Source organism: Dendrobium catenatum, unplaced genomic scaffold (assembly GCF_001605985.2).
Source record: "Dendrobium catenatum unplaced genomic scaffold, ASM160598v2 original_scaffold_59640, whole genome shotgun sequence".
Taxonomy (NCBI): domain Eukaryota; kingdom Viridiplantae; phylum Streptophyta; class Magnoliopsida; order Asparagales; family Orchidaceae; genus Dendrobium; species Dendrobium catenatum.
This window is the reverse complement of record NW_021378092.1, coordinates 531685-557669: the sequence shown is the minus strand read 5'-3', so window position 1 is coordinate 557669 and position 25985 is coordinate 531685. Positions and strand designations below refer to the sequence as shown.

The 25985-nt window shown below is 37.7% G+C and overlaps 2 protein-coding genes across 4 annotated transcripts in view; one reads left to right on the top strand and one right to left on the bottom strand.

The window, feature by feature from the left end:
- Nucleotides 1-25985, top strand: part of LOC110109692 (hydroxyproline O-galactosyltransferase HPGT1) — a 50757-nt gene that overhangs the window by 1748 nt on the left and 23024 nt on the right. For all 3 annotated transcript variants that reach the window (XM_020840883.2, XM_020840886.2, XM_020840884.1), the window contains exons 5-6: nucleotides 12198-12261; nucleotides 12341-12413. In XM_020840883.2, the coding sequence (XP_020696542.1) occupies nucleotides 12198-12261; nucleotides 12341-12413 (137 nt within the window). The remainder of the gene's footprint in view (nucleotides 1-12197; nucleotides 12262-12340; nucleotides 12414-25985) is intronic.
- Nucleotides 4107-7545, bottom strand: LOC114578512. The gene is made up of 2 exons (XM_028691722.1): nucleotides 4399-7545; nucleotides 4107-4302 (listed from the first exon to the last, which is right to left on the bottom strand). Exons 1-2 carry the CDS (start codon nucleotides 4664-4666, stop codon nucleotides 4199-4201), a joined length of 372 nt encoding a protein of 123 aa, XP_028547555.1. The 5' UTR covers nucleotides 4667-7545; the 3' UTR covers nucleotides 4107-4198.

Genomic DNA, 25985 nt, shown 5'->3' with positions numbered 1-25985 from the left:
TATGGAGAACAGTAGCTTAGATTTTTTTTTACCCTGAAAATTTGCATGTTGACATAAAGGATATCGCAAAAAACACAAAGTGTTTAAGCCTAATTTACAATCTTCCTTCAACAACATAAAAAAATCAGAAGGAAGGGCATCAATATCTATCTTTCTCAACAAAAAAAAATTAGTTTAAAGTAAAATTTGCACAAAAGTAGGTCACTTTGTTGGCCTCTTTAGGAATAGGTTGGAAGATAACTTGTTGGAAGGTTGTCAAAAAGTAATATCAAGCTCGTTGGGATGAGGTCTATTCTTGCAATTGGATGGCATAAGCTTTTGGAACCATTTGATTACATTGGCATTGTCACCTTCTATGATTTTTCCAAGGGAATCAAACATCCAATGCTCCAAAATATGTTGGAGGTATAGGACTGCATCTATCTCCACCTAGGTGTTGTTCCAATGTAGAAATTGTTTGCCAGACACAAGATTGAGCTCACCTCTAGAGTCACGAACAATTGCACCCAACCCAACCCTTCTAGATGGAAGAAGAGCTCTGTCGATGTTGACCTTTAACCAATTAGGAGGTGGGAGGTGCCAAACATTTCGTACAAGCAACCTATCATGCTAACTGGTGTCCCTTTGCTCTAGAATGATTCACTGGTGGTGGTGAATTAGGCTCCCAAGAGTTGATGCTGCAATGGTAACGGGAGTCCCATAGGCACGGCGATGCTTTTTGGCATTCCAAGCTCTCTAGTTTTGGTACACCATGTTGCACATGATGCGAATGGAGGTATTCCCACAGTTGTTGAGGTGCTTGCTGAAATTAGCAAGTTTAGGTAAACAATTAAATGTAGGAATGATGAATCCCTAGCTCCATTAGGCCAACCAGATATCCTTCAATCTATTGCATTGGAATTCAAGGTGGTTCATGTTCCTTTTTGCCTCACAGCCCCATAGGCACGCATTAGTTTTAGAAAGTCCTCGTTGATACAACCACATGGGTAAGGCATCACGACATAAGCGCCACAGAAAAAAAAAAAAGAAAACACTCCTGCAGGTGCAATCGAACTTTTTGAATCCATTCAAAAGGGTTTTCGGTTGGGGGTGAATAAGGCCTCATACTCCTGAGCTATAATGGTCTTGCATAGAGTTGAAAAGCTAAGATGCATTTGGTTTATCTCCAGGGAATAGAGGTGATTAGTTGGATGAGGGGGTAACCAAAGAACTCAAAGCATTTCAACATTCTAGTCCTTTTCTGGTGTTAGCAAATAGCAAGTCACTGCCAATTTCCCTTCTAGTGCACTAGTTAAGAAAATTCGACAATTTAGTGAATGGAGTCTCAAAAAGCCTCACATGGTCAAGAATGAATAGACTGCCCATCTACAATATGTCATCTAATCATGTCTCAAAACAAGAAGCCCCATCACAAATAATTTTTCAAGATGAGTGTAATAACTCAAATATGTGAAATAAATTCTCTTGAAAATATAAAATTTTGAAGTAGAGCATTTTAGCGCCAATATGGTGAGTGTTGCGGCACTAGGTCATGAAAAAAAAAATTAAATAAATAAATAAATATATATATATATATAGGCGTTGCTCCAAATATTGACACCATACCTACATCTCAAAATGGAGTGGAGAGTAGTGTTGGTATTAGACAAGAATCGCTAGGTTAGGCGAGCACGGAGCAGTTTATGCTAATTAGAGGCAGCATGAAATCCAAGGCCCCCCTAATGAGTGGTTTTGCGCAAGTCATGCTAGGAAATATAATGCATTCCTCTTTATCCAGTTTTCTTTTGCCAGAGGAGTTGGTGAGCAGTTCTTTTAATGGCATTAAGGACACCAGAAGACACTTATATACATATAGCTAGGCAACTAGTAGAATTAATGAGAGTTATATGCCTAGCTAAGGAAAAATGGCAGTATACAGTAGTCATAGACCTTTTGATGGACATGGAGAAGCAGGTCTTACAAGTTTGTGGCCTTCAATTTGCGCATTGCAAGCCACACACCCAAGTACATTATATCCAGCACCTATATGAAGCTGCTAAGTTTAGTGATACAATATTTCTTCCATCTAGGCGTGGCCTTACTGAATATGATGGAAGATTGGAGTTTATTGACCCTTTGTCTAGTCCAATTGCAATAATTAGAGACCACATTATTAATTGCAAAGCTTGCTTTGTTTGAGGCTTCAGGATGCCATCAACATATGGCAAGTGTAAAACATGAGGACCAATCCTTCTAATCAAAATGCCCAAGGTGGTGTTATAAGGACTAAGAGCAGTAGACAAAAGTTCAAAATAAATAATAAGCAAATACGAAGACAAAGAGCATCCTTGGTAGAACCACACTTGGTCCACAAACCATTAATACTGAGAGAGTCAGTGAAGGCAACTAGAAATTGCATTTTGTTCATGATGAAGCGGAGAGTTTTCCAGCTCATTGAGTCATACGCTTGCTCCATGTCAATCTTAGTTTCGATAGGATCCGGCACAACCGTAGAGTGTTTGAATTTTCTAATAACTTCCTAAGCAAGCAGACAGATTTCAGAAATTGATCGGTCTGGGACAAAGGCCCCTTGGATTTAGGAGATAAGCATAAGAAGAACACCTTAAATCTCCCTACCAAACAATCAACCACCACCTTATTAATAGTATGGCAAAGACTTATGGGGCGGTACTTGGATGGGCAATTGACATTAGTGAACTTTGGAGCAAGACCATTGTCGTTTCTGTCCAACAAGCGGGCATTTGACCCATGTTGAAAAATTCCAAAACTGCTTCACAAACGTGCACCTTATTAATGGGTTGGAAGTGCTTAAAAAATAATGTAGTGATCTCATACAACCCCAAATCTCTTCCTTAGTGAACTCTTCGATTAAATTAAGAGCCAGTTCCTACGAGATAATTGGAAGAGAATCTGCAACATAATTATAATATAATTACGCCAATGTTGACCTCTGCACACTCGCCAAGGTAGTGCGAGCGAAGGCGATGAAAGTGATGATCGACAAGAGCGACACTTCAAACTATCCAAATGACCTCCGATTGCCGAACAGAACACGCTGATGCAATCAGAGTATCAAATTTAGCTAAGGGAGGATCCGTCATAATTGAATTGAACGAAGGTGGTTGAAATCGTCAAATTACAGGCGCGATGGCACACCCGAACGACGTCTGTTAGTAAAACGTACTTCGTTATTGCATCTGGAACGTTGACAATACCCAACAATGGCTATAATATCGTCTGGGTGCTTGCACAAACGAAAATGTGAATTTTGCACAAGTTTTAGGCGATGATGAGATGAATTTTGAGGTGACAAAGATACAAATTGAAGTGCACAAAAAACAAGGAATTTTATTCCTGCTAAAATCCCTAGAGTCTTGCTTAAATCTCACTTGAATCCTGCTCAAATCCGGCTCAAATCATTGTTGTTCGGTGCCACTTGTATCCCTTCTTGCGATTCCTGCGACTCGCCGCGATCAAGCTCCACTTTGGTCAGTAAAATTAGAACTACCCAAGCCTTTTGCTCTTCTTCGACACACAAGAACTCCTTCATTGTGCCGAACACTCCATGCTATCTATTGCACTTTCACTTCTCAACCCACCCTCACCCGACCATGACTCCTTAAGTCATCCGACCCCTATTTGCACAACAACCAATCAAACTCCCTTAATATGCTGACTTCTGCTTCTCTTCTCTCCGTTCGATTCTTGCAGCGGTCGTAGGTCACCATCCCTCTCAAACCCAATGGATCGAGCCTCCCGATTAATCCGACTCTACTCCCGATCACGCCAACCCGGCCTTCCATCCCTCCACATGCCAATCGAACCCAGCCCTCTGCCATGAGATCATTCCAGCATCAATCTCCAAAATCAATCCCGATCCGTTCACAGCGTGCTATTGGCCGATCCCACACAAGCCACAGCTCAATCATGCATACTCTCGAACAAGGTTTAAAATTGCGTAACTGTGCCTCAAGTCGGTTTTCGTCCGTGAGGCGAGGCGTAAGCCTCGAGGCGGTCTGAGGCGTAAGCCTCACGAACATAGAATTGCGTAAATGAAAAATTAAGGGTTTTAGCAGGAAAATAATAGCAATAGTGAAAAATAAGAAAGTAGATGCAATAAAATCATGTCCCAAAGTACAAAATCACAAAATATTAGTTTAACAAAACTCCCAAAATACAAAAAACATATAAAATGAAATCATATCCCATCACTAAATGGGTCTTCAAGTGAATATTCTTCTCCAATTATATCTATGAATGCCATGTCATCTTCATCTTCAACATGACTCACTTTTCTCTTCCCTGTTCATTAAGATAAAAGATCATTATCATGTATTCATGTTCATTGCTCACTTAACATAAATGTAATGTAATAGCATATAAGAAGTTGTGGAATACCTTTACTTGATTGTTGTGCTGCAGAGCTAGTGGATGTGCCAACTGCAGTACTAGTGGATGTGCCAACTTGATCTGCTTCTCCCCTCAAGACATCCACACTTAGATCTTCTAACTTTAAGTCTGATAATGGCAAATCTGTCTCATCATCTATGAACCACTCATTATCAGACGGCGTGCGGGAACTCGGAGTCGCGACCTGGAGCGTGCGGGAGGGAGAAACGTCGGGTGTGCTGAAGGATACGGGTGAAAGGAGAGAAAAAGAGCTCATTTTAAGTGAGTGGACCCTACCCAGAGAGGCGTACGCCTCACAAGGAGTTGCGCAATTGCGCCTCTGAGGTGCGCCTCAGCCCCAGTGAGGCGTACGCCTCTTGAAAGCCCAGAATTGCATAGGTTATGAGGCGTTTTTGGGAGGAATTGCGCAAAGGCGCGCCTCTCATTGCGCAATTTTAAACAGAGCTCTCGAACTCCTCTTCAAGAAAAACAACCTACCAGCCTCAATCTCCCACCCCCAAAACCAACTTCCAGCCTTCTGCAGTCCAAACCACCGAATTCGCACAAGGAGTTGTTCCTCCCTACAGCTATTGCTGAACAAACCACTCAACTCGCCATCCTATTCACACTATCACTGTTGCCCCATACTCCTCCAACAGCCAGTGAAAATTCCAACTTTAGCCCTATGATTTCACATATTCCACCTAACAAGCTATAGCAGTCTCACTTTCTTCATCTACAACCTCCTCCAACAGCAATCCCAAACCAACCCCTAAATTCCCTTACTCTTTTCAACTCTCTATTATTATTATTAATATTAAAAAAAAACAAAAAAAAAAGAGAAAAATAAAAAAGATCTGTGCGCGTTTAAGTCGTCTTCGTCGCCTCAATACTGTCGTCGTCGACTCTCGCACAGGGTATAATATTCTCTAAACTTAAAAATCCCCCAAATTCCGTTTTTGGTTCTTATGGTGCAATGAGCGGAATATATATGCACGCTTTTGTTGGCGTGGTGGGAGGGAGCTTAGTGTGACGCTTGCGACGAGGTAGGTGAGCCTTGTGCATTCTTTTTTTAGCGTGGCAAGGTAAAACTTAAGTACCCGTACGTGCTTTTAGGCCGGCGGGGAAATTTGCAAGTCTTTTGCATAGGTACCATTGCAACCCATGCACGCCTTTCTTGGTGTGGTGAGGTAGAAGATCATGGTTGTGGTGTTGCTCGACACGGATTATGCATGTCTTTCTTGACGTGGTGGGCAAGCCTAGACTCTAAAATATTTTTCTAAACGGGGGAGACGTCGCGAGGCTGTCAAAAATTTGAACTGATAGAGAACCGGACTTGTTAAAATAACTTGGAACATAACTTAAACTAATTAGTTGGGAACTAGACCTTGGACCTTAAACTAATTAATGTACAATCACGATAAAAATACAAATGTTAAATAATAGTCTTAGTCACTCAAACGAACATAAATGAAGCAGGAGGTTCATTGTGGATAAATTTTTAGACAGTTTGCTTGCAAGCAATGATCAACAGGAATCTAGGAGAATGTGTAATCTAATGCACAAAATCTCTCAACAAGCATTGCAAATCACATATGAAAGATAGTAGTTGATGCATAACATTCACATCAATCATGCAAGCAAATACACTAACCTTAGGCAAATAAAGGAGGTTGACATGCAATGAATACAACGACTTGCTAACCAAGATATGCTTATGAGCAAAACATGTAAAATATGCAACGAATATAAGAGCCTGAAAAATATGCAACGAATGTAAGAGCATCCCTACGATCAATATCAGCCAGCTTGCAAATGAATATGTTGATTCCCTATAAACAATGGCAGTTGATGTACAATGAATGTGATTCCACAAGCGTGTCCGAGGAAATGACAATGAACACAACACACTGTCTACAGTTAAAGGCAATAAAATTTTGATGAATACGAGCACCTACGAGCAACTGTAGGAGGCTTGTTATGTGCACCACTATCTGCCTATGAGTCAGAAGATTCGTAGGCTTGTGGCAAATTTGGTCCGCACACTGATAGAAAGCACAAGCTTGTGATGTACCCTACAACTTGCCTATAAGTTGAGGTAATGGGCTTATGGTAGAAAGCATGAACTTGTGATGCATACAACAATCCTACTTGCAAGCTAGATTAGGAGATTTACGCTTAATGCAGCCCACTCATGGGCAGTGACCAGAGCTGGTGACTTCTAAATGCCTATTGCCTGTCCACAAACAATGATGATGAAGTTTGCACAGCACAACAACCCACCTGTAGGAAGCAGAAAGTGATCAGTAGCAACACTTGCAAGCAAGAAAAGATGACTCATTATGTATATAATAGCCTGCATACAAGTTAAAATGGCAAGTAAACTTGAAATGCAAACAACAATCTCGCCCACGAGCAATGCTGGAGGATGTTATGCTGAATACAGTTCACCATGCAACAACTAGTGATTTTTTAATGTCTACTGTTGATCTACAAACAAACTTAACAAATCTTGCATTGCATGACAACTTGCCTGCAAGAAGCAATGAGCGACCTGTAACGCAGCACTATGACTCACCTGCAAGCATAAGCAGGGAATTTGTAGTGAAAATTATGGATTGCTGGTGGACTGAAATAGGAAACTTCTAATGTCGGGTTATCACGTCGAATAGATTAGCTCACTTATGATGAAGGGTGGAGAACTTGTAACGCCACTGGATTCACAACACTTGTACAAGTGGACATAAGACGTTCGTAGGCCCCTAAATGAAATTTTGCTTAAACTTTAGCGGCAATCATTTGAGCAAATAATCTTATTTAAATATTTTAAAAATCTTCTATCATGCATTAAAATATGATTCCCTAAACTTAAGTGCAACACCCGTATAGGTCCTAGTGAGCATGATGTATATACACCTGTGATGTACGAGGGGTTAATTTTTGAATTCTACCAAAACTCTGAAGCTTTACATCTATTAAGAATATTCACATTTAAAATTGAAATTAATCATCTAACATTTAAAGAAAAAGATCCATCCACCATTCACAAAAGTTTGTCGAAGTGGATAGATTTGAAAATCACTTCAGCTCACAAAGAACGAATGTCTAGTTAAGAATATCACTAGGATTCATTCTCAAATCATTTATTGCCTGTAAGGATGTGGCACGTGTCCTCTAACCAGTGGTTCCGTCGCCCAATAACACCACAGTTATATGGTTATGATCGAGGCCCTCTGACAGGGTGGTTTTGATGCTAAATGGTACCACTAAATTACGGTCTTGGCCAAAGCTTGTATGTTCTCCAATGGTTTTAAATCATTGAGTAATGAGTCAATAGGATATAATCAATAGGTATAAAGCTCTTTATTAGCTAAGGTGGACTCAAATCTATCCTCATAGGCAACCATTCACCCCAAGTATACAGGTGCCCTTGGATGAAGCAATCCATGACTACCTACATGGATCCTTCGATAAGATTGGGTCGACTACCTCCTCTGACTAAGTAAACTAGTGACCTGAGACGACAGAACAATGAGATTTTAATCGAGTTCATCATCATTCCCCTCACCATCCGCTTTAAGTGCAAGGTGGGTAAAATTTCTAAGTTTAAATATTAAGTTTCACATCTAAAATTGCTACTACTATATACTGGATACTACATATCTGTTCAGTAACTAGCCTTAATTGAAAGTTCTTTCTCGTCATTGAGAGGGGTGATTAACTATAGGGGCTTGTGCCTTTAGGAAACCTGAACTCAGATCATAAATTCCTCGCAAAATGAGAACGAAATCTCTAGGTAATGTATTATCTAAAACTCAATTTGCCTTATGAAAATTTACTATGGAACCTAAACTCGTTTAAACTCTCCTCGTCGACACCAACAAAAAAAAAAGAGTTGCGGAGAGGCAAGGCCGCGAATTTTTGGAGCCCACAACCAAACACCTCATAAATCTCTGGAATCTTTTAAAAAAAGCTTCCATCCACCAGCCTGACATTAGATATGCGATGAGTTCGACGCCTTGAAGAGGCCATCGTATGGAAGAAGTTGGTGTTTGGTTTTCCCTCAAGTAATCAGCAAAGTTTGTCCCTTTAATGCCACCAGGAGGTGATTCTAGTCAGTGTTGTCACCAATTTCATAGCCTTCTTCTTAAGAGAGGTTGTTGTTTAGCCATGAGGCCATTCTCTAGATATTCAGGTGTTTGCAACTCAATGATTTCATGCTCCAGCATAGCCATGAGCAGTCCCAACTCTTTAATCTTATTTTTACCCCAAAAGGAGAGGGACCTAAGGGTGCACTTACATTTCTTAGTAAGGTGCTAAGACTTGGTACCCCAATCATTTTTATTCCACTTGGCTGCCACCAAATGCCACACGATGGGATAGGACAACCTGATGTCCTCAAACTTAATCCAATTGGATCAATTCTTATCAGACGAGTTGCCAATTCTGAGAATAATAGGGCAATGGTTGGATGTGAGCCTGACAAGGTGCGTGATAGTAGTAGCAGAGCTTGATGCACGACAACAGAATTGGCTAAACACTATCATGCTGGATCAATATCTTATTGTTTCATTTCTTGTTTTTTCTCCTAATGCTCTGAGGCCCCACAAAACCCAAGTCTTGCATGTCATTCACTGCTATGAAATCTAGCATATCTTGAACACCCAAAGAAAAACTAAATCATTTACCTCCATTGTTAGCCTCTTGACTCAAGATGCAATAAAATTTCCCTATAGAAGTGGGAATATTCAGCTCATTTAGTTGACTAAGGGCAAGCCACAGAAATCTTCTGATGAGATAGTCTTTATTGGCATAGATAATACCAAAGATTGAAAGGCCTCAAGAGCGGACAAGAGAATTGGTCGAAGATGAATGCTCAGAAGCAACAACAATAAAAAACTTCACAATGTCCCGTCTCCACAAAGCCAAAATTCCCCCAAAAATTTACCATGAGTGAGTTGATGAAAGAACCTCCCAGCTGAGGCCAGTTAGCCTATCCATGTTGTTTCTATCGAAGTCCTCCGAGCGTGATGAACATTGCCTCGTGATGAACACAAACCCACAAACCAAACACCAAGCTCCCAAACTAAGTGCTTCAGATAGTTTGCGGTGCCTTTCTTCCTGGCACTCATGCAGTTCCAAATAATGATAAACGTCATTTGGTCCTTGCCTTCTGTAAATAAATTAGATTGCTTCTTTTTTCTTCCTTCATAGTTTCTTGATTGGTCTAGGCTCATAATCTCCTTATTGAAATGAGCTCTGGATTCACGATCCTTCTAATGAAAACTCCTAGAAGTGGTAGGTAGCTTCCCATCTCCAGGATCAGATCCTATACCGTTATCCGCCTTGAAGTCAACTGGTCGAGTTGTATGGTGTTAATGGACAATGGAATGAGCATAGGACTCCAACTGAGTAGCTTTTGCCTTCTTTGACTCTAACTATGCCTTATTGGATTGGGCTGTAGAATTACGGCTATTTGGACCATCAAATCTGGGCTTACTTCCACTCTGTGACGTTCATTTTTTGTCTTCTAGACACTAAAATCTATGGTCCATAGTTATCCTTGGAGCCGCTAGAATGAATAGTATCCACCGGGTTCAGAAGACCTTATTGAGTGTCATTGGCTTCCACTGCCATTTGAGAAGGAATAGACAAAGAAACACTATCATGATGATTCTGTAATCCCACGCCACTCTCACTTGAATGATCACAGTCCTACATAGGTCATGCCTCCTTTCTTCTACTTGGAGTCAGATCAACTTGCTTGGTGGCCTTTTGTGAGAGGTCATGTGAACTAGGCTTCTACAAAGTCTTGGGTGTGTTGCTTGTCGATCCTTGTTGAGAGTTCATTGACCAATCTTATGGCTGATAATTTTACACCTAAAGCACATTTGGGAGATCCCCTCATACTCTACAGGTCAGTAGAGCACTAGAGCTGATTCTGGATGCCTTGCACCCGAACTCCTGGGACAAGTTTTCTCGATAAGTTTATCCAGGCACACTCGTGCATACAAGCTTTGGCCCTATATCTCATTCAAGCATCTGCCCATAACGGTTAACCACTTTTGAAGAAATACAAGTAATAAGTTGTCCCAAAGGAGTGGTAGCAATGGAAGATGAATCCAAATAGTGGATTTGAGTCCTTGCAAAGACGCAGGGAAATGTTTAGAGTTCAGCGATCAATCCCAATTATATTGCTTGCAATGAACCAATGGCCATCTCTCAAAATAGCATTATGAGCCTCCACATTATAAACTATGTAGCCAAAGCATACCGGGATAACAATGATCACTTTAATTTATCCTATATGAACCCATTTCCATCTCAAATCTGATCCAAGGAATGAATAAGGCAACTTTTTCTCAAGCAGTAAGCAACCAAAGCACGTCATTGTTTGTTCATATTATTCAACATTGCCTCATGATGAACACAAACCAAAACATCTTTAACAATCTCTGAGTAGGAGGTTTCTAAATTTTCAATGCTAATGTATTTAGGTTGATTCCAGGGAGGGGACGGGTTCTATTGTGACACAGCAACATTTGGGGAAAAAGATGTCTAGCTGGTTCTAAATGGATCTGAAGAAACATTGTCTGTTGCGGCATTAGTGCAAACTTCTTGAGTGCAATTTACAACTTCAATAATGTCTTGTACAAAGGAATTAATGTTGTTGTTTTGGCCCAGATGCTCCCATGAAGCATTAACACCATTTTTATTTACCATCTCAATACAATTTGACATGGAATTGACATTGTGAACCTCCATAAAGTTCACCTTTCCATGCATACTTTATGTCCTAGTACCTTGCATCATCTTGGCGGCGAGTGAGGCAGCCGCTGGTTCATTCACCTCCAAAACACCATTTATCGACTCCAACCCCACCTCAACTTCTTAATCATTTCTCCATGTGCACCAACAGTGGATTTATCGAGAAGTTCACCATCTAGCAGGAGGGCATCATCCGACTCTACACAATAACGCTTAGCTACACATTCAACAAAATTTTCGCCTCCATTTCATGGCTGTTTGGTTTTTCTTGCACCATGGAGATTCCATTTGCTTACACTGTGCCTTCACAAGCTCGAGAAGAGAAGCATGAATAAGAATTCCCACTTATGGTGGTAACCGAACTGCCTTTGACTTCCATAGAGTTATCGAACTTCAACATCGAGCAAGAATTTCTAAGGTTCTCCGCCACAGCAACAACCTTGCAGGGAGACAGCACCTCCCAAACCTTTCGATCCTGGTTCACCTTTCCATGCTTACTCGAAGTACCCTTCTCCTTGTTTTCTACCTGCTTCTCCTCAGCACTACTATTTCTGGAATGAAGTGTGAGCCCCCATCATATCTTCTCTCTCTTTAAACACTCCCTAGCTCTCTCCCTTGTCCCTCTCTCTCTCTCTCTCTCTCTCTCTCTCTCCCCCCCCTGCTTACTGTTATCAAGTAACATAGATATTGGATGAGGTTTTTTTTGGCTCCTCATAATGATGACAACAACCATATGAGGGATAGACTTAACATTGGGATTTTGAACAGAGGCTGTTAAAAACTAAGAACCAAAGTTCAACTGGCACCATATACATCCTTTTATAAGATATTTTATGCTTGTCCTTGCATGAGAGAGAATTGGATCTAACCGAAGAGTTATTATATTCAATTGAATGCCCTTAACAGCCATTCTCATGCTTTATCTAATGATAATTATTTCAACAAAGATGAACTTAAAAGGTGAGAAATATATTTTTTGATCATTGTTTGCTGGATACTTCATACTTTTTATTGAATTTTTGAGGTATGTGTGCGTGCAGGCGTAGCTTTGACAAAACTGCAAGAAGATAAAGGAATTGTAGTTCGATTTGTAGTAGGAAGAAGGTTAGTGATTTGGGTGATAAGTTGGAATAATAAAGACTTGTGATTTGCTGTTTTATAAAGTTACCTATTTGGCATACAGTGCCAATCGAGGAGATAGCATGGACAGGGATATTGATGAGGAGAACAAGAACACAAAGGACTTCCTTATCCTGGTTTGTTCAATGACTTTTCCTTGAATTCAAAATTATCTTCTTACCAACACATGTAATAACTAATCAATTTTTGTTTGTTAATCACAATTTTACATGGAGCTTTCTATTTTCATACTCACCTATTGGTAGGCATGTTTGACCTGCTGCTTTTATATTTACATGTGGGTTTATTTATTCAGAGGAAGATTTTTTTCCTTCATATATGTTCTTGTTTTTGTGGATAATTGTCATGTGATATGCCAATGAATGAAGTATTTTTCTAGCATGTTTCTTGGCAAGAGCATTCTTTAATTTTTGACTATTACGAAATATATATTGGCATTGCTTAATATGCATACTTTTCTTATCCTCTAGATGTTTGTTGGAAATTATGATCTTATACATTATAAAGTTAACATGATAAATTTTGGCACTTTGAAAATGCTTGATTAAAAAATTCCCTTCACATCTTTTAGGCAAGAGCATAAAGGTTGTTAGAGACAAGGGAATGTCAAAGGTTTCACTATTATAATTTTGATGTGAAACTAAATGCGATAGACAAGAATTGCTTGTTAGAAAATTAATAACTTGTGAGCTTGCGTTTCTAATTTAAAACGAATGCGTTCCAAGATAGATCATAAGAAATTTTCATGGAGGAACTAAGCAACGTCAATCAATTACCTTAGAAGCGACATGAAACCAACAAAATTAATCCAATGGATAAGTAATAAAGCAAATGGCTCTTAATAAAAATCCAAGGCTTAAGATATAGATCATTCACCTCGAAGTCCCTCACTTCACTCTTGGATTCACTCGGTTAGCGGAAGAGGATGGCGCACAAACTCAACGATGCCACTATCACACAAGTGACGCCGAGAAGACTAGTCGCCGGGGAAGAAGCCGGATTTGGGGAAGATGGTGGACGCCCGTTGATGATCCAATCGTCGGCCGGAAGTTGTTCGTCGATAACGTCCACGAGGGTGGGAATGATACGGTTCAAGTAATCCTCGACGGTGTGGTCGAAGCCGAACCCAACGTCAAAGAATGGCGAACAGACGACATCGATATCTCCTTGAAAGTCATACGCAAATCCGTGATCAAATTCCGGACCTGCCATTCATGTTCGTAATAAATGGAGAAGAGAAGAGTGAGGGGGAGGGGAGGTGGAAGTGGCGGTTTGGGGAAGAGAGGGGTTGGCCGTGAGCTAGATGGAGAGGGAAGGATTTAGAAAACTAAAAATAATTTCAGCTTCAATTGGTTTTGGAGGGAGATTAATTTGAAATTTCAAATTAATTCAATAATGGTTAGGGGTGTTAATGGAGGAGATAATTAGGGGCTGATTTGGTGGAGCTTTAATGTAATTTGGTAGAGAGAAGAAAAGGGGAGGGGGGTGGCCATATGGGGAGGAGAGAGAGGGGTTTGGAGTTAAGCATGTGGGGACCACAAGGGGTTAATTGATTCTATTCAAATATGAATTTTAATTTCAGAATTGATTGAATTTAAAATAACTCCCAAATTTGAATTAGGATGAGAGGGGAAATAGTTTGAATTTCAAATAGGTTGTAACTCCTTTAAATGTCTTTCCTAAACAGACAAAGCCTAATTAGGAAAGCAAATTAAGAAAGGAGAATTTGAAATTTGAAAAGGAAGAGAGCCAAGAGGGGGCCGGCGGCAAGGAGGGTTGCCACGGGTGGGGCTTGGACCAAACGGCTTGCGGCAGGGAGTTAGGAGAGCCGCCGGTGGCTGGACCGGTCAAGGGAGGCCGGTGGTGGAGCGGGTGGGGTGGGAAATTTTGGGGAGGAGGGGAATTTTCGGCTAAGTAGGGGAAGGGGATTGGGTATGAAAAAGAAAGTTATCAAACTACAAACCTTGAACACCACTTCCACAAGAACTCACAAAAAGATCCACAATACTATCTCCTCAAGAACTCACAAAGAGATCTTGGGAAATTTCATAAACTCACAAAGAGATCAACAAGAGAAAGAAATTTTCATTCATCAATAATCATCATCATACAATGCATGAGGCCTCCTATAAATAGGCCAAAATGCAACTAAAACTAAAAGACATAAATGCCCTCGGGGCTACAATATCAAATGACCATCCATAAGGGTAAAACAGTAAAATTGAAAAATAAAATAAACTACTACATAAAATAACTCAAAATATAAACTCCTGATCGTGGCCGTCGATCTCCGGTAGTACATGTGTCGAAATCACTGACGATGTCCTCATCAAATTTCTTGTTGATTTCAATGACCCAAGGCAAAAGAATTATGGAAATAGACAATGACATAGTTGCAACAGCATAAGGCCTCGTGGATTCTACTGAGACAAATGATACAAACTCATTTCCTAAGTGGGGAATAAATATCGAAGTTAAAATAAAAAAAAAATATTACTAAAGTAAACTAAGAAGGATGACAAGATTCATAGAGAGGGTTAAGGAGGAAAAAAAGGTTTATAGAGTGAATAGACAAAGGGAATGAGAGAAACTTATATACAAATTGTGGAAATGAGGAGAGAGAGATTGAAATAGATGCACATGAAAAAGAGATGGATGACAATGAAATAAACAGAGAGAGAAAATGCTTATAAATGGGTAAGAAAGAAAGTACTGAAGAAGATTGGCAACAAAATAGAAAGAAAAAAAAAAAAATCACAGGACCATTTCCGAGTCCCCCTTCCTTTCCCCTCTATTCAGAGGAGAATTTATGTGGCAGATTATTTGACAATGAAACCACAACGGGACCTTAGACTTATTCATATTTCACATTCTAGCATATGTACGTGCATCTAGCAACTGCAAGAGATACTGTGAATTCACGTAGATTATGAAAATGTAAAATAGGAAATAGGATTTCTTGAGATATAACATGGCTTGGATGGTATAGCTTGTATCTAATTTACATTCAAAATATGTCTGTACCAGAAAACTTGTGGTGACCATCAAGTGTTCTTAATGTGACTAAGAAATATCCTTCAAGGGTTTATTACTTTATTATTTATAAATAGAACATGCCAAATGGCATGTCTAACTTGCCTTTAAGTTCTAAAGTGTTTGTGCATGCAAGTTGTCAGACACATTTTAGTTTCATGGAAGTTTTATTTTGTTGTAGAGCAGACATTATTCTAAATAGTTGTGGCCCAATAGTTGATCATTTTTTATTTTATATATATATATATATATGATATGTAGGGCTTTCATATTTGTTTCCCATTTTTTATTGATTTCGTCATTTCTGCAGGGGCTTTCCACTCTCATATAACCCAAAATGAATGATTTTCTTCAATGCTTTGTGTATCATATCTTTTTTTTTTTGGGTTATTTTTGCAATTGTGAGTCTATGATGCAACGACACTTCTCTTCAAAGAGGCGTGCAGTGTCCGACGCATATCCGACACGACACCGTTCGATAGTCATCCGACACATGTCGGACACGCCGAAAACGTCTCCGATTAAAAAAATATTAAATACAAATTGGATATCCGTGTCCGACATGTGTATCTTAAATATTTTATGAATTTTTTTAAATATAATTTCTAGTATTTAAATTTTTTACTTATTTAAAATATAAAATATAAATATCTTATTTCCTATCCACAATACCAAATCAATTGTCCACAATTAATACCTCATTCATCGAATATTCTCATTTTCATTTCTATTTGGCGGGTTACAAATTTGATTTCACAACAATGCTCGATGTCATCTTAACATCAACATCAGACGTCATTACAACATCAACATTTCAAAACAATCTCCGTACGAAAGTCTTACGCTGTCTTTACATTGATGCTCGATGCTAACAATTTCTACACCCATAACTTGACATCTTATTTTTATCCAACACTTTTTCAACATCTACGACCAACGCCCTCTCAACATCGACGATAAACACTCTCTTAACATTGACATCCACTATTTATCGCATAACATCAATGTCCAACTCTCGACAACATTTTCATCTCTCTCGGTGAATGATAAACGACATCGACGCCCTACTCTTGACATCCTAATATTAATCATTTTAAGCACAATTTCTAGTTAAACAACTTATATTTTTAAATTATTTTTAAAATTATACTTATTCAATTTCATATACTATTTTTAAAATATAAAAACTATAATATCGTGTCCAACCAACGTCTATGTCCTATATTTTCAATAGTTGGCGTGTCCCGTGTCCATATCGTGTCGTATCCGTGTCGTCGTGTCCGTGTCTGTGCATCATAGTTGTGAGCGCTTTTCCTGAAAACATCAAAATTGTAATCAAAATGCCGGAATTACATGGTAATTGAGTTGCCTTTCTTTAGTTTGTAATGAATGTAAATTACAAATCTTATGTGTGTGCAGCTCGATGCCACCTTTCCATTAAGCCTTAGCTTCATGGACTTCTCATTTCATTTAAATTATAGCTGTTTATCATTGTAGTATGATTGCTGCATTGTTTTGTGGGAGTTTTCAGGTATTGCTTGTTCTTGTTAAATTGGACATTATATTTGAGTTTGTTGTTTTTTGCAACTTTATTTGTGTACTCAAACTGCAAATGTTTTTGGCTTTTAAGTAAATAGGCTGATTCAAGTTTTAGCTCCCCTGGTTAACTCATGTCTTATAGGGTGATTCAAATTTTAGCTTGAATTGTAAGGCTTTAATCAAGGCTATATGCTTAGCAACTTTGTCTAGTTGATGAATACTGGGGGAGCTTTAAACATGAGATTTGCAGTACTGATGATGCGGAAGACATGGTTATACAAGTTGGTGATGGTTGAAGAAGTGGGACAAAATAGATGTAGATAAAAATTGTAGTGGAAGTAAAGAGGAGGGGTGGTAGGAGAATTAATGGAAAAAAAAGAGAGTACTTTGCAGCAGTTTAGGGTGCGGAAGAGGGAGAGAACAGCGGTGGAGATTGTCTCCAGCCTGTGGAGATGGGCGAAGATGAAGATAAATGGATCCTTTCCGGAGACAATCTCCATGGAGAAAGTTGACCCTCGTGTTTTCCTTCACTGTATCATGTCAGTTTTCTAAGAGTTCCTTTATCTCTTATTGTTAGTCACTACCTATATGGTTGGGCATGAACCACTGGTTAGATCCTTCATTATAACTTAGAGGTTACAGTTTCAATTCATGAAAGAATTCTTCTATGATGTAGGATAAGCATACGTATATGAAAGAGTTCTTCTTTGACAGCAGCCCCATGCGATAAACAAACCCTTTTTTTGTTAACTCCCGTTTCAAAGTGGTGTTTTTATGTGTAGCTGTCAAAGCAATATTGTGATGCTTTTATTTTAAAATTTTTTTAAGCTTCTTATGAAAAACAATGGGTTGTGCTATTGAACTCAAATTGAGCCTGAAATCAGTTTCATATATTTTGAAATCGGTCTTTAAAACTGCAATTGCTTTTGGATGTTATAATGTTATACCAAGTTAGAAATCTTCCTTGGATGTGTTGCTGATCTTTATAAAAGTAGGCAAAAGGTTTTAGAATAATAGTCCGTTTGACATATGGTAGTTTCTATTAATGTTATAAAATGCCTTTTTTATGCCTTTTATTTTCTGTGAGCAGATTTATGTTTAGCTCAAGCCAAACATGTGTTTTTGATGCTTGGACAAGTAAACGCTAATCCTTAAGGGAATTTGGTCTCAGAGAATTGGAAAAATGAGAAGTATATTTAGAACAAGATTGGTTAGGATTTTGATTGAATTAGAGCTTAATCTATTGTGATGTTTAAGGAAAGTACCATGCTAGTTTTTGTATTGTTGCAGTTATAATTATTATTTTAAACTCGGTATTTCGCTTTATATAAAGCAATCTATTAGGATATAATACTATTTATGGTTGTAAGTTGTCACCTATATAATACCAATGTGTTGAAAGGAAAAATCAGGAATCGAGCTATTTTGCTATAGTGAAGCGAGGCATTGACCTAAAAAATTTAAGGGGCTGTTTGGTTGCCTGAATTAGGAGTGTAAAGTAAAACAAATACATGTATTTACTAAATTGGGTTGTTTGGTTAATTTTGAGCGGAATAAAAGAAAACCATCTGATGCATTAGGGGTGTATTAGGGAGGCTGTTTTGCGGGAATTAGAAACCCGCTCAATATGAGCGGGTTCTAAATTCGCTCGACGAAAATGCCTCGGCGTCGTTGCTGTTCGGCTTCATTGCTTCGCAGGAGGTGTAAGATTGCACGAGAGGCTTCTTCGGCTCCTCGTTCCTTCTTGTTCAACTTCGCTCCTTCGACGACGTTCCCTTTTGCCTGTCGGATCAGCACCGCCGACATCCTGAGTTCCGATAACCGTTGTCTCGCCGAACCTCACCCGCCTCCCTTCTCCTGGTGAACACACCTGCGACTCCACCGGAGCCGCCGCCGTTTTCTGTCGGTGGTGACTTGTAGCAGGGCATGATGGTGCGATACAAGCAGGTTAAGATCCAATAGATCCAGGGAATGGCGATTAGGGCCATTCCGACGATGGGAAACCAGCCACCGTCACTACGGCACGTCTTTATCTTGCTTGGCTTATCAGGTTGTATTTCTTAAGTCACTAGTATAACTGTATTGCTTACTTCTCCATGATGTTCATCTTCTTACTCGACGTGCATTGATTTGCGAAGGAACGAGGAGAGGGCTCCGTCGCCGGTAGATGAGATCGAGATGGGGGAGGGATGAGAGACCTGAAATATTCAAATGATATGATGCCATGGGAGGAGGGATTTAAGGACAGAGAAGAGCAGAGAAACGTCAGGGAGTTCACAACAGCATTTTGTTTCGATCTGTTTCTACCTTGCTATTAAGAGAAATGGTTTTTTTTATAAATAATATAAAATTTAATTTAATTTTTTTTTTGTGAAGGAACCGTTTTTACTAATTAAGATTGCTAATCTTAATTCAATCTTTCATTTCATTTATATTCTTTGTTACACCTTGGGTCCATAAAGTGGTAGTGAGATGTAATAAAAATATTGACATTAATTATTCCAATAAGTTTTAAAGGATAGGATCACGGAGCTCATTTTGATCTATTGGTTAAGAGTTTTGAGTCTATGATAATAGTACAACAATGAAGCAAAAATAATTACTATGTGTAGTTAGTTTACTAAAAATAGGGCTATGTTAATAATAAAATATGATTTTCATGAAGAAAAATTTTAATATCCAATAAAAGTTATAGACATAAAGTATATATCACTTCTATAACATCAAATAATATTAATTATTATAAATACACTGTTTTTATAAATACATTTGTTTTAATGCCAAAAAAAATTATTAAAAAAAATGCTTTTACTTTACTTTGGATATACCTAACCAAACAAGAGAATTAATTCTCCTGCATTTATTTTGCAGAGAACCAAACAGACTCAAAATATTCAGAATGCATTACATTTACTTTACATTGTATTTCTTTTTCAGGCAACCAAACAGCCCCTAAAGAAATTATAAATAACTCGTAAATGATAAAAAATGAAATAAACCATCAATATAATTACTTGTTTGAAAATAAATGTTATTATAATATAAAATTTTGAAAATAAATTCAAATTAAACACCTTAAAATTTAAACACGTCACGAGGTTCTAGACCCAAGAAAATGTCATCCTCATCGACATTCTTTAGAAGAATCCTCATAATTTGTTGCGAAGTCATCTTCAAAATCTTTTTTAACTATACTTTTTTCCTTACCTTATGTATCAATTAATATTGCATTAGGTATATTCTCAAATAAAAAAGCCTCATCCTTACTGACATTCTTCAGAAGAATCCTCGTATTTTATGGCGAAGTTATCTTCAAATTTTTTTTTTAACTATAATATTTTTTTCTTATGTCCTATACCAATTAATATTGCATTAAATATATTTTAAAGTAAGACAACAAATTAACAACACAAAAAACAATCTACTATACTTACAAATTTTTTGGAAGCTCCAACCCTACTTTACTTCGTCTTTTTATATGATTTTGAAGTAAAAGCTGCTCCCAATTTAATAGAGATTTCAATATCAGTATTGATTTATTCATTCTTCTCATCGTTATAGGTCTATCCTTTAGCTTTAATTTCAAAACTTTCTTTATTTTCAGATGTTATTCATTCATCAATGTATACTTAGTCATCACTAAATGATCCAATTCATCATCAGTAGTTCTTTATCTCTATTATTTGATATACATATCCTTCAATCTTTTGTTAAACATAACTTAAACCTGCTTATTCATATATTATATTGTCAATCAATTCCTTCTCCTTATATGAATTTTATTGAAAGTGCTATAATTACTCACATGCAAAAGCCAAACTTGTTAGGTTAAAAACTTTAACTGCGAGTATTTAAAATTCATGAACATCATCTCTAAATTGAGCCCATCAATTTTTTATATTGAATAAAAAAAAAGATTCATGTAGCCAACCCCACGTAGTGGGATAAAGGCTGGATGTTGTTGTAATAAAAAAATAAATTATTAACTTATATCAAAGTAGAAAAGTTTAAATATAAACATTCAAATTTAAAATTATAAATGAATGCAAATTTATCAGAAAAGTGTATATTGTAACATGCTTAGGTACTCTATCTAAATATTTTATTATTCAAATGAAAATTCTCTAGTTGATCATTTGCTTTGAAATTGACAGGTTCAAAAATAAGTCTATCTATGCATGCATATAAATCAATTTTAATTTTTTTGCTATACGGAAGTTCTTATCATAATAAATTGGGGGTTCAAATAATATGTAATAGCGTAGTGCTAGTGTAACTAATTATCCCACTTTTTATCTATTGTTTTCCAAATTTATTTACAAGTGCTTTCTTGTTCTTCTAAATCTCTTGCTATATCTTCCTTAACCTTATTTATAGCTTCATAGATAAATCACATTGATAGGGTTTTATCACCATCAATCATTCTAAATACTTTATCTAAAGGTATGTTTATCTTCAGAGCATGATTTGTACTATGCCCAAAAGAATTATCTTTCATAATAATTTTCTTCTCTTGTTTCTCTTCTAGTTTTGTTGCCCAAGAATTTCTATCATACTCTTCATAAACAATATATTCTAACTGCTACTGTAACGCCCTAAATCTTTGCAAAGTCAAATATGTTGTGACAAATCTTATGATTGTAGATTGAATACTTTCTTTATCACTGAATTCTTCGTCAAACTAAGCATCAAAAAGTGATTATAAATGAACTTGTTTACTATTTTTGCCTTTAAAAAAAGTAGATTTGTATTGTGGCAACTATTCCATCTCATGCATTAAATCAATATAATGAATAACACAGAGTCCATTAGATATGCTTCATTTTCTCCATTAGAATAGTCTCCCTATAGTATTATAGGCACTTGTATTATCTGTAAGAACTTGAACAACCAATGCAACAGTCTTATTTTGCATTTGAAATAATAGTTACGCATCCTTCATAAAGGTTGGAGATCAACATATATTAGAAATACAATACCATAAGTATTATTAATAAGAATGCTAGTGATAATTCTCTGTCAAATATCTGACTAACCATCTAACATTCGTCACTATTGTCTCATCTCATATCTTCTTCACTTCATTAACCATCCTTATTATTGTCTTTACCTACTCATCTAACATCCAGGTCTTCAACTCATACATACTACGAAGCTCTATGTTTGGCCATAATTTCCAACTGATCGAAACATATTGATCCATGATTAACTCCTAATGAAATTATATTTTTATAAAAACACCTAGCAGTGTCTAATCATATTCTATTTGCAAGTTCCTTTGTAGCAGTTGGTGTGTTCTCTTCAAAACAAATCTATCAATTAGTCTTTGAGTGCCTCTGCTAAAAGAAACTAATGGAGTTACACTACTTGATCCACCTATTAAAAATTGAAATACGAGCTATTCCCAATCAGGTTCTCCATATGTTTTTGTCGATTCTTTAATGGTAGACTACTTCTTTAAATAGTCAATTCATTCTTTTTTTAGTTCATCAGCCAATTCACATATGGTTCAACGTTGACATGTGTGCAAGCTAAGTGATCATTATGTCTCTTAATTCCTCTAGTGATCTACTTCTCAGAAAAATTGAATTTCATGCAAACATACATTTTTTTCGCACCATCACCCAACACTTCAACTTGAGTATCATATTTCTAAGCCAAATATTTTCTCCTTACACCACTAGCCATTCTAATAAATCAAAGAAATCAATAAAAACATCATCAAATAAATAATGATCTTCACAAAATATATTATTCTTTTCAAACAACCAAATAATCCCTAAGTAGTATTGAATGCTTAATGAATAACAATTGCATATATGCGTTCAAAGAACAAGCTTACTTAAATTTGGAGGAAAAAAAGGCTTTTGAACAACCAAACATGTATTTATGTTCAAAGAACAATCTTCAGCATTTGAAAACAAGCTTTTGATAAAATATCAATGCATGCATAAGGGGTGAACAAACTTGCTTAATTTTGGAGAAAAAATCACTGACCAAAAAAAGCCAAAGATGTCAAATAGAAGAATCTCGCACTGAACTGGCCTCTCGCACCTAACCCCGCTCGTTCTAGGATGCAATGACAGTTTCCGGAAGTAATGAAACTTTCACACCTAACAGTGAAATGGTTGACAATGAAGGAATGAAGACAATCTCGTATTGCTCCGATCCCACTTTTTTGTTGGAGGAAGTAGTTAGAGGTGTTAAAATGGGTTAAGGGGTTAGGTTCGGGTCTGACTAAAAAATGATCCAACTTGAATCCAGTCAACTCGAGCTCGATTCATTTAATATATTGGGTCAAAATGGTGAACCTGAACTTTACTCGTAAGTCATTTTGATTAAATTTTTTGTAATAACTTGTAAATTATTGAGTTTAGGTTCGTTGATAAAAAATAAAAAACATCATACTAGCAAGCAAAATAATTTAATGGAAAAAATATTTAACGAGGTACTTTTAGGTCAAAATCAGGTTTGCATGGCAACTCGAACCTAAATCGTATATTAAATAGGTCAACCTGAATATAGATTTTTTGGGTAGGGATGGTAGGTTGGGTTGTTCTTTGACACCCCTAGATGCAGTCGCACGATGGTGAAGGGATGACAACAAAGAGGGTCGAACAAGAACTCGCTCTCAGCCACCCTATCCCAAGACCTATCCCATTCCAAGTCGAAGTGCAGCTACTCGCGCACGTGTGAGTGGGGACTGTGGGGCTAATATTTGCCATTATATAAAAAATAAATCCTAAAATATGTTATTATAATTGAGGTACCACCGCAAAATGCCTCGAGGCATTAAGCTTGGAGGCATGCACCTATATGAAAAAGGTGTATGCTTCACTAGAACTAGTGAGGCTTAAGCCTTAAGCCCCTTGTGCACCTCGATTGCCTTTTTAATCCATGCATGATACTCTTTTACAAGTACTTTTTGGCAAGCAAAGAATTGAAGTGATTGAAATGGTCTAGAGTGATAGCCATGAAGTATGAAATTAGGGGGTATATGTTGATCTTTATGATTATCTCTCAATTCAACTCGACTAAGCATGATTAAGATGGCGAACAATGGACGTAGTATCATGCAAGTCTAGTTTGAGACATCTCGACTATAGTCAAAATCAGTAAATTATCTCCTAATTTGCAAACATCTTATGTTGATGCCTGTAGCGTTGAAATTACTAAGGAACCCCATGATTGATTATTTATAATTTGATGAAAGTAATGGATCATAGACGCAACATCATGTAAATCTAGTTCAAAATATCTCGATTGTAATCAAAATCATCACTCATTTCATGAAATGGACAACACCAATGAGTTTGGAATGTCAAAATTACATGAAAGAAGGCCCATATTATCATATTCACTGCATGAAAGTGAAACACAAGATTTGCCCACACATGAGGCTAGGACAAATTTTAATGTGCAAGAGACAAAGATTTGTCAAGAGAAGTCAACACACACACACACACACACACACACCACATAATATAGATATATATATATATATAAGGTGTAAAATTGTGTAAATAAGCCTCGAGGCGTTTTTTCGTCTGTTGAGGTGAGGCGTAAGTCTCCGCGAGGCGGTGTGAGGCGTAAGCCCTCACCGACAAGAATTGCGTAAATGAGTAATTTAAAGGGTTTTAAGCAAGTAAAATAGTGAGATTCTAATCATACAAATTAAAAACATCTAAATGGACAAATTAAAATTAGGGGAAAGAAGAAAATAAATACAAAAAAAATCATGGTCCAAGTATCAAAAACCACAAATATTAGTCTACTCAAAACTCCCAAAATACAAAGAAAAGAACATATATACACATCCAATCATGTCCATTTAGAATGGGTCTTCAGGGAATCTTCTCACCCTTCCTCCTCTCCAATAGAGTCCCAATGTCTTCCCAAATTCAAAGGCATGGCACTCATGAACAAGTAGACTAACACTAACAACTATTACAAAGATGATGAAATAGAACAATATGCCGGACTGTCGGGGGTCCCAAGGGGGCGCTGCCCCCTGCAGGATTTTCGGGGGCACGCCCCGGAACAAAATTTTATGTAAAGTAATTTTGAAAAAATCTATTTGTTTTGAAGTTTCGTAATATTTTTAGGGAAGATACCGAGTGGTACCTGGAGCATGTTCCTTAGCAGTACCTCTTCTCCACCGGACGATGTGTACCTAAGCGTACTGGAGCGGTACCTCTGCTCTGGACAATGTACCCTAAGCAGTACCTGGATTTGAGTGTGGTTGTTTTTTTTTGGTTTTATTGTTTGTGGTTGGGGTGTCTGGTTGGTGTTGTGTGATGGGTGGGATGTTCAAATACCGTTTTGGTTTAGCTGTATATTTTCATTGAGCAAATGGAGTAGTCTGGAGCGGTCGGTGGGTGTTTATCCTCGTCTATTTAGTGTTGGGGTTTGTGTTTAGGTTTGTGTGGGGTGTTTGTTGTGTTGTTGAGCATAGTCGTACATGTACCGTTGGAGAAAGAGCTTGTATCTAGAATGACTGAGAGCATGTATGCTTGAGGCGTTTACGCTGGGTTGTGGGGTGGGTTGGGTGATGAAGTGTGTTGGGGTTGGGTTTTATGGTGGGATTTGTTTCGTTTTTGGGAGTTTTCATAATGACTGAGTCGTATGCTAAGCAACTTACTTTGAGGCGTTATCGCGGCTCAGCGACAGAGAATGCGCAATGTGCGCCTCTGAGCGACGCTGCCTCAGTTCAAGTGAGGCCGTATCGCCTCTGCCAGGAAGGAATTGCCTAAGCCTCGAGGCGGTTTTGGGTCAAATTGCGCAGAGGCGCGCCTTCTTTATGTGCAATTTTAATATATATAGTATATTGTGTATTGCTGGCTGTTTACCTTTTAAATCTGTTGCATTAGCCCATTCCCTCTCCTTTTATCTTTCTCCAAAAGTGCACATGACTTTGTCCCATACCATTATCTCCTCCCGTTGCCCTGTACACAAACCACAAACTCTTTTCTCGTCTCCATCTCAAAAATGACAAAATCATTACTCACCAATGGCTCTCCCTTTTTTTTTCTTTGTCATTCTCCCCTACTCTCGAAAACCCTCATCTTATTCTCTTTCTCTCCAAGCTAAAGACTTAGGGAAGTAACATGTTCTAC

Bases quoted from the DNA above. Each gene is read 5' to 3' on its own strand.
- LOC114578512 (XM_028691722.1), bottom strand. From the start codon at position 4,666: ATGAGCTCTTTTTCTCTCCTTTCACCCGTATCCTTCAGCACACCCGAC. The intron at 4,303-4,398 runs GTATTCCACAAC...CTTAATGAACAG, and splicing joins AGCACAACAATCAAGTAAAG to GGAAGAGAAAAGTGAGTCAT.